This window comes from Neltuma alba, unplaced genomic scaffold, assembly GCF_004799145.2.
Source record: "Neltuma alba isolate B1F8T4 unplaced genomic scaffold, ASM479914v2 tig00012409_pilon, whole genome shotgun sequence".
Taxonomy (NCBI): domain Eukaryota; kingdom Viridiplantae; phylum Streptophyta; class Magnoliopsida; order Fabales; family Fabaceae; genus Neltuma; species Neltuma alba.
Window position 1 is genome coordinate 90,985 of NW_021636901.1, and position 9,465 is coordinate 100,449.

General features: G+C 31.8%; 1 protein-coding gene across 1 annotated transcript; it reads left to right on the forward strand.

Moving 5' to 3' along the window:
* The first annotated feature begins 6,172 nt into the window (after window positions 1-6,172).
* On the forward strand, window positions 6,173-7,744 carry LOC114726878 (serpin-ZX-like). Its single transcript, XM_028913595.1, has 2 exons — window positions 6,173-6,520; window positions 6,977-7,744. Exons 1-2 carry the CDS (start codon window positions 6,173-6,175, stop codon window positions 7,742-7,744), a joined length of 1,116 nt encoding a protein of 371 aa, XP_028769428.1.
* The last annotated feature ends 1,721 nt before the right edge of the window (window positions 7,745-9,465 follow it).

The following is a 9,465-nucleotide window of genomic DNA, read 5'->3' on the forward strand; positions in this document are numbered from 1 at the left end:
CGTCTCCACCTTCAGTACTGATTTTTATTTTGGTTATAAATATAAGACCCCAATCCACTTTGTCTCTCATATGCATACATTTTTTTCCAAAGTAATCCTTCTAACAATGATAGTTCTAGATAACAAACTTGATTAGTAAGGACATCTTAGGAAAAACAACACATATTCATTACAAATAAAATAACTAACTTAACTAAGTTTTTTAATCTATCCAAATTAGTCAACTGGGTCTTATAATTAGGACCGGAGATAGTATTATTTGTGGTGTTGGACTCTTTTAGGATCTGTTTGGTTTGGGAGAAAATAAGAGGAGGGGATAGCAGGAAAAATTTTAATGAGCTCAATTTAAAAAAATGAAAAAGTGGGGTTAAAAGCTTTTAATTAATTTTTGTTGCTCTTTTATATCACTTCTTTTCTTTATTAAAATCTCAAAACCCCACTTCTCTAACTTTTTAAATAGAGCTCATTAAAATTTTTCTTCCCCTCCTCTTCCCTCTATTTATCTCATACCAAACAGTACTGAGCATCTCTGATATATGACCAAGAGGTGTTGGACCAAGAGGAGTATGTTCCTGGCAAGAAGTATCTGTGCCTGGTGTTCCCGTCAAGATCGTTGCTAAAGCTTATGGGGAGAATTTTCGATCGGTGTCATGTTCTCTTTCAGGATGTTTCGATGTTGTGAGATTATTTTCAGGAGCGTGTGTGTCTGTCTGGTAGATCACGGTATTTGCAATAGGCTTCTAGATATATAGTGATGCCAACTCTTTCTGTTTTAGACTATAATTGACTTCACTATCAAAAAACAAAAAAACAAAAGAAATCAAAAGTTGATCATGATCCAATCACATTTAATATTTTGATTACACTAACATAAATAAAGCAAAAAAAAATCCATTCAAAAGAGAAAAAAAAGCAATCCAAATTACGTATTATATCTCACAATATGTGACTTCATCTAGATAAGCGCATATAATACTCTATCTAGAAATATGCAAATAGAGTCTCATACAACTCTTTTAGAACTAAAAATGCAATGTTCAATATAGCTCTCCCAAAACTAAAAAATACAGGAAATTAGCCTAAAAACGAATAATCTTAGTAAACATTAAGCTAATTAACTCTAAATAGTTAAATAGTTCCAATTTCTTTGCAATGCGAATCACAAATGAAGTAATAAGATTTCTTTTCAACTCTTGGACACAGTTAGGCTCTTCTCTATGGCCTTCCTTTTCTGAATTCTTCTTGCTCTTGATTCTCCAACTTCTTTAATGTTCCCAAGATCTAAACGTACGTTGTGAAAATTCTTCTCTTTTGATTTCTCATTAATTTCGCACATCCATTTTCCGCTTGTAGCAGTGGATAATAATCTTGATTTTGATTCCTCCTTTGACGTGACAGAGATGAACTCACACAAGGTTTGGTTTTCTTTTTTAATTAAGCCAATTACCCTTTATCCATTAATCCTCAATCTGCATTGAGATTGTTTTAATTTCTTCACGTGAGCCTCCAATTGAAATCCTATTTAATAATGATGCTCCTCATTTAACTTAATATACCTAGATCCCAATCTAAATACGATTCAAATCCTATTTAATAATGATACTCCTCATTTAATTCAATATACCCGAATCTCAATAAAAATATTATTCAAATTTCATCAATTAATGATGCATGACCGGACATCAATTTCAATATCCTCATTTCATCTATCCCCACTTTATACTCTTGTTCTTTTAAAACCGAATATTTACCACTATATAACATTGTTGATTTTTGTAGTAGTATGATAAAAAAATACCCACTTACAAAATTTTAACAATAATGGTTAAATTAAATTAAAAAACTGTGTGTTAGGAAATTGTGGGGAAATAATTATGAGGGAATCACTATAGAATCCTAAACAAGAGAAAAATAACTGTTAAAAAGTCACTTAAAAACTTCAAATTAATAAGAAGTCCCAAAGTACCTGAGTGTAAAAAGATTCTATAAGTAAAATTAACAAGTTGTCCTTAGATTAAAAAAAAACAAGAAGTGAAGGATTCAGCCTCTCTCCCTCTCCTTCTGTTGTAAGGCCTTCCTTTTCCTCACCATATGTCGTCGCCACTCTTTTGCCACCACCTTAGCAGCAAAGAATTCACATATAACTGAGAGTACTTGGATCAACAAATTAAGGTGTAGAGTATTGATAACTGAGGATGCTAGAATTGACAACTCACTTTGTAGTAGATTATAGTACCTTATAACTAAAATGTATTATATGAGCATTTATAATTTGAAATCACATAAGATCATAACCTTGCAACATATTTTTGGCAGCAGGAAATTGGGAAGTGAAAGTCTCTGTATTAACAAGTTAATGTGTCATCATTAACAAGTTAACATGCCATCATTATATTACATTAACTGATTAACTCGTGATAGTCTAACAAGAATCATTAAGTGAATGTAAAATTATTGAATACTAAACTAACCATATTAACAATTTATCGTAGTATGTATTAACAACTAATCTAATTAGTAAGGATAGCTTGATAATTTTATAATTAGATTTTCTTACTATCAGATTCCACGAGATTTGAGATTAATTTAAAGATTTAGAGGTACTTTACAATAGTAATTTCTCTTCCTTGGGTCTAGTGCAATTTTCCCTATAATTAATTTATTTGTCATTAATCATGTGGGAAAAAGTCATACTGTGCGCAGGGAAAATAGAATAGGAAAGGGGCAAGTGTTTTCAGCTTCTATGTGCAATCTTTTTTATGACAATTAGAATTTTTTAGTTTTTGTTATAAAACTAAAAAAAAGAATAGAGAAAAAGATTAAGGAATTGGAGAAAAGAGAAGATAAGGATATTTCTCATTCAATTCTAGACCCCTATTTATAGACACAATTTTACAATTTTAACAAAATCTGTGGATAACATAATAATATGAGATAATTATAAAATCATAAAAATAATATAATACATTAGAGATAATATGAGATATTATTATGTTCATAATAGTTTTGAAAATAAAAGGAATTTTTAAGGTATTTCATAGGGGCTTTTTTAATTCATGCAGTCAACTAATGGTAAGTTCGAGACGTTGATATTGACGCGAAGATATTGTGTGAAATTTCAAAGTTATTTGGACGATTAAATACCAATCACCAATGAGTTTAATTTCACATTAATCATTTTCTTTTGAGTAAAATGCACTAACTATTCCTCTAGTTTATCTAAATTACTGAAACCTTCTCTCTATTTTAAAAATATATGTAAACTTCTCTTGAAATTAAAATGTATGCTACTAAAACCTCCCCTATACATTTGATATTTCATCTTCATCCATCCAACCATTAGTTAACCATTAAATTTGACTTTTAAACTTTTGTTTTGACCAAAATACCCCTTCTTAATATAAAAGTTATTTAAACATTTATATTTGTAAAAAATAATTTTGATACAAGAAAAAAATTTTAATACACGTATTTTCAAAATTTTTAATATGTTATAAAATTTATTAATTTTGATTATATTATAGAATTTTATAATTTTAATTTTTCATGACATATATTGAAATTTACTTATTTAGATTTCTTTTAAATGGCTGGTATTTTCAATTTGGGAGATTATATAAATCAATTAAATTTATGATTTAAAATTCTTATAGGACAATTTTTCTCCATATATTTATAACTTATTTAGTCAATTATATATTTATTTAAAGAATCAATCAAATTTTCATTCAAGTTTTTTTATGTCTTCATTTAAATTACTTAATTTTCTGTTCCGTTATGATAAAAAATAAACAAATAATTATTTTTAAAAATAAAAATAAAATTAAGGTAAAGGAAAAAAAATCTTAAATTGTTCAACATAGTTTTAGCCAAAATTTAGAGATTTAGTATCATAAAGAGTAAATTAATAAATAAGAAGTATTTTAACATAAATTTCAATTAATAAACATCTTTTTAAAATATTCTTAACATAATTAACGGTTTGTGAAAATAAAGGAAAGGCGCGTGTAATTACTACATGAACTCTTTTCTTTTCAATCAATTTTCTGATGTTCCATTTTGGTGTGTTGCAACGGCCTTATTTTGAATATAAAATTTATTTTATCAATATCATCTTATAAGGCCGTCATTTTGTGATAACAAGATTTTTTTTATTAAATAAAGAACATCGTTCATTATCCATGTTTTTTTTTTGTTATGAAATTCAATTTCCATCTTCTGAAATATTGGTAATTTTTTTTTTACTAGATAAAATATTGTTTTGATTTTTTTAAGCCCAAAATATAAAAAACTCCTCTCAACTTTGCCCCTCTTATATATAACCTTCCTCATCTTTAAAAGTTCAACTTTCATAACTTGAAATTTAACCCCTACCGTTAAAGTAGCCATTAAATCTAACGGAATAGATGCCATGTCAGATTGTTTAAAATTATTTATCAGATGACATGTAATCTTTATTACTTTGTTAATTTATCCTAACTCAAAAATCATAATTATATTAAATGGTATTTTTGTGATTCTACAATAATAATCCCTAATTCCTAGTCTCATTCACCTAATCTTCCTCTTTCAGTCCCCCCCAATGCTCAGGTCCTTCATGTTTGCAATATCTTCTAATTAATCATCTTCTCCCTTCTAAAAATCATCGTCATCACATCCTTCTTTTAAATCTAGAATCTTTTTGTGAAATTGTTTTTTTAAATGGAGACGAAGCCACCCACCGAAGATTCAAAGATGGATCGCGCTCAGTTGTTGTTCAATAGTCATCGCTCACTATCTTTCTTCTCTGCCTATCTCTTGATTGTAGTCGGTGAATTTTGGTGTGTTGAAAATTTTGTTGGGGGCAGTGAGACAAAGATAATGGAGAAAATCATTTACACTTCATCATTTTTTTAGGACAATCAATTGATGGAATTGTTACATTGCTAATGAGAACCAAGGGAGAAGAGTTATATTCTGAAGACGATTTTTAGAATGGAGAAGAATAAAACGCTGCAAGTTGGCAGGATTAGAGGAGACTGAGAATTGGGGATTACTATTAGTAGAATTACAAAAATACTTTTAAGTGTAATTGTGAATTTTAAGTTGGAATAAATTAACAAAATAATAAAAATTACATATCATCTATCAAGTAATTTTAAATAATCTGAAATGGCATCCATTCCGTTAAATTTAACATCCACTTTAATAGTAAGAGGTTAAAATGTGAGTTTTAAAAGTTGAGGATGTTATTTTTAAACTTTCAAAGATGAAGGAGGTTATGTGTAAGAGGGTTAAAGTTAAAGGGAGTGATTTCTATTTTGGCTTTTTTTTAAAAAATTGTTAATGTTTGCCTTTGGCATATCGGAAACAAACAAATCATAAGAAGTCGCGGCATGATCTGTTAAGATTCTTTGTCATGATTGTATTGACTTTCTGGCCGGAGTTTTAGTTTCGCCCCGTCCTGAGGAAAGCTCGAAGGCAAAAAGGAATACTCTAGGAGCAGGAGGTTAGGGTTGAAGCAATGTTTTAAGAACCGGACCGGACCGGACGGTCGAACCGGTTGAACCGTGACCCGGACTCGTTAACGGCTCGGTTTGGACCAAAAAACCGTTCATATAGTTGAGCGGATTGGACCGGAGTTGAGCCGTTATTAAGCCGGAAACTGGAGTTGGACCGGGAACCGGAACGGTTTTCAGAAAACCGGACGGTTTTTTAGCCTGACTAAAAAATACTAAAAATTTAAAAAAAAATAGAAGAAAAATAAAAAAATTGATCCCCTTAAATATCCTAATATATTTTTAGACTATTTATAACCATAGAGTATTATTTCATTGAAAATTTCATATATGTGGTGTTAAAATCGTAAGTCGCTAGTCTTTTTGTTTTGATATTTGGTCTATCGTTTAAAAAAATATTTGATTTGAATGAATTGATAATTTGTAATATCATTAAATATTTTAAACATACATAAATTTAAATATATAAGGTTTTAGTCCATTTTCAATGATTTCATTATAATTTTAGATTATTTAAATGCATTGATATTTTCATATATACTAATTATATGTATATAATATGTTTTAAATTAATTATTGTATCACCAGTCTGACCAAACGGTCCGACCGATCCGACCGATTGAACCAAAGCAGGTGGGACGAATAAAAAACGTCCCACCGTATTCCACAAATCGATGATGTTCGGAAACCATCTGCTTGTGGACGGAGAGATGGACGAAAACAGGGTGCTTTCACCCTTGTCCTTCCAAGTGGTGCTCAGCCTCCTGGCCGCTGGCTCCGGCGGCTATACCCGCCGTCAGCTTCTCACCTTCTTCGACGCCGATTCCGTCGATCAGCTCAATCACTTCGCCTCCCGAATTTCCGAGGACATCATGGCCGATGGTGATCCCTCCGTCGGCCCTCGTATGCGTTGCTCCAATGGCTTGTGGCTTGACCAATCCCTTACTTTGAAGCCCTCTTTTAAACAGATTCTAGACTCTGATTATAGAGCCGCTCTGAACCCGGTGGACTTTCAGACCAAGGTAATGTTCCGTCATTTTTTAACTCAAAATCACAATATCTTTAATTAAATGAAATTAAAATTTTATATTACTCATAGCATCGTCGGGTTCTATTCCATGATGGTATTGACTCCCTGCCATATGTCAACTTCCTTGAGTTTCATGCCTAAAAGAAATCATCTCATTAATTCTTATATTAATTGATGCAGATATGTGCAGCCCGTTTATATTCTTCTTAAATGTATAATCAGCCTTTTTAATTTGTAAAAATTAGCATGAGTTCCCTGTTTCTTGCCGCAAGGCTTGAGGTGCTTGTTAGCTCGATTCACGAGTTTGAGAGAATACAAGGATTTCATGTGTCTCTTGGAGTATATTTTTTATTTTCTTATATATCCAGGATAAACAAGGAAATTAAGGTAATCAGGAACGACAACTTGTTCGCTTGAAGTGCTTCTGAAATGGCTATAATTTCTGCAGGCTCCTAATGTGAGGCAGCAAATTAATTCCTGGGTGGAAAATGAGACAAATGGCCTGGTTAAAGACCTTATCCGTGAGGGGTCTCTCAACAACTCAGTAAAACTCGTCTTTACAAATGCATTATACTTCAAAGGAGCATGGGATGAGGATGAAAGTCCACCCCTTCCAAGCACAGAGGATCGACGGAACGAAAACTTCACGAAGGTTCCCTTCATGATTGGGAAGAGGAGAGAATTTGGTAGATGGTACGACGGTTTTGAAAGGTTCTGCCAGGTACATAAAAAGCAAAGTGAAGATAGGCGCTGTTTCAGCATGGCTTTCTGTTATCCATTGACACACACTAATGATGGGTGTATAGCCCATGTTACTGAAACCGTAATGGATGTACGTGACCGCTCCACCCCAAAATTTAGCTGTTCTTCCGAGGTGGAAGCTTCTAGTATGCTGAGGGGACTACGGGTAACATTGCCATTCTCCGGAGGAAGGTGGAAAGAGATGTTAAATTCTTTTACTGGTCCAAAGTTATATGTTTTCAGCATATTGCAGAAGTCGTTCATGGAAACAAATGAACAAGGGACTGAAGCTGCTACAGCCACCACCGCAATATTAATGTCTGGGTGTCCTGCATGTTTGCCCCATGTACCTAAAATGAAGTTTATAGACCGCATCCCATTCCTCCTTTATGCTGGAAAAGATGAGTATGGAGGTATTCTCATGGCTAAAATAGATTTTTTCATTATGCAGGTGGTCAATCCTCTTCCAATATAGTGTTCCTATTATGTGTCATCATTATGAGTTGTAATTTAAATGTTTGACTCTCTTTAGTACTTTTTTTTTTTAATCGCACACTCTTATTCGATAATTTAGATGTTTGACTCTCCTTTGATACTTTATAAACTTCAAAATTTGGGAAGGGATGTGGGTTTATCTTAACCATTAAAATATGTTTTCTAATTTTGCTCTTAGTTATTGCTTCTCTCTCCTTTGCATATTCTTTCCTATCACAATTCGTCAATTCCCCACATATTCTCTTTCATTATTTTTCTCATTTATTGTAAGAACATATTTCAAAACAAAAGTATATTTTTAACTTATATATTATATTTAACTAATTTTAACTAATTATTCGATCTTAGTTATTTGAAATTTATAATAAATATTGAACATAGTATTTACAATAAGGAATAAACCAAATGACTCATTTTAGGTGAATGTGGAGCGCTTAAAATAAGCAGCACCAAACAAGCACAATATCAATGTGTTATATCATCAATATCATCATCAATTCATTCAATATTTAATATACTATGAATACCTCTTCCACCTAGCTAATACAAAAGCAGCTTATCCTTAGTTTAAGACACAAAATACTGTTCAGAAGCATGTAAGTATAAAGATATGTATTCCACCAGCTTGCAGTTAGCCGAAACTCATTAATTGCGTGCTTGTGGCTTGCTGCTCGGCTAATTTTCGGATTGTTAGCCTCAAAGATTCAGCACCGCAGAACATAGAATCAATAAGCACAGAAACATGAAGAAGGAGAAGAGGCCAAGCACTAAGAGAGAGATCTATATTTGCTTCCCTGCTCTAGGGCCGTTCTTGATCTCTCATATATAATGGAAAGGCAAAGTTTCATTCAAATTCAAAATCCAAATTGTTTAATTGAGCAGATCCCTCCGTCCCTCATCAAATTAAATAATATAAACTAAGACCCTAGAAGAAATTTCAGAGGGATTTGCCGGTTAGTTGCTCAGACAAAGAAGGCAAGGATGAGTTTCTTGATCTTTATACATTTGTTTTTAAAATTTTTATTAATTAAAAAATCTGAATTTGAGCTGCTAATTGTGTGTCACATATTTTCAATTCTATTCAAATGATTTCTATTTTAAATACTTTTATACATAATCAGAAGATAAATTTTATAGGACTGTGGAAAACACAGCCCTTTGCACTTTTAACAAAGAATCAAGCACATAAATGTTGAATGACTCTTCTTTCTTGTTTTTTTTTTTTTGGGCCTGAATACCAAATCACTGGTTTAATTGCCAACATCAACTTATTCTTTAATATTCACTTGGAGCTGTGATTGGAATTGTCTTAGGATTAGCTCTACACTCAAAACATTGTTCATAAGGATTTCCCAGCTTGATTACAAAACATGTGGCTTTGTGCAAGCCAAATTAGGTACATCCCCAAGCCTTGGGCTTAATGTTAGCCCATTTGTAGTGACATCGATTGCAGTTATATTTCAAATTTGAAATTAATGTGTGATCACCTTTGCATTTCTCAAAAATCCAAATTATTCAGACTCATAAGCTTCTTGAATCTTGATCAGCATAATTTTGACAACCACGTGTTATATTCAAAGGCCAAGGAAGTATATAGTTTGATTCTAACAAAAACTTTAATAATGAAAACTAAATATAAGTTAATTTTTTTTAATCAAATTAACAACACATCTAATTTTGCGCTACATAAGTATCTAAAAA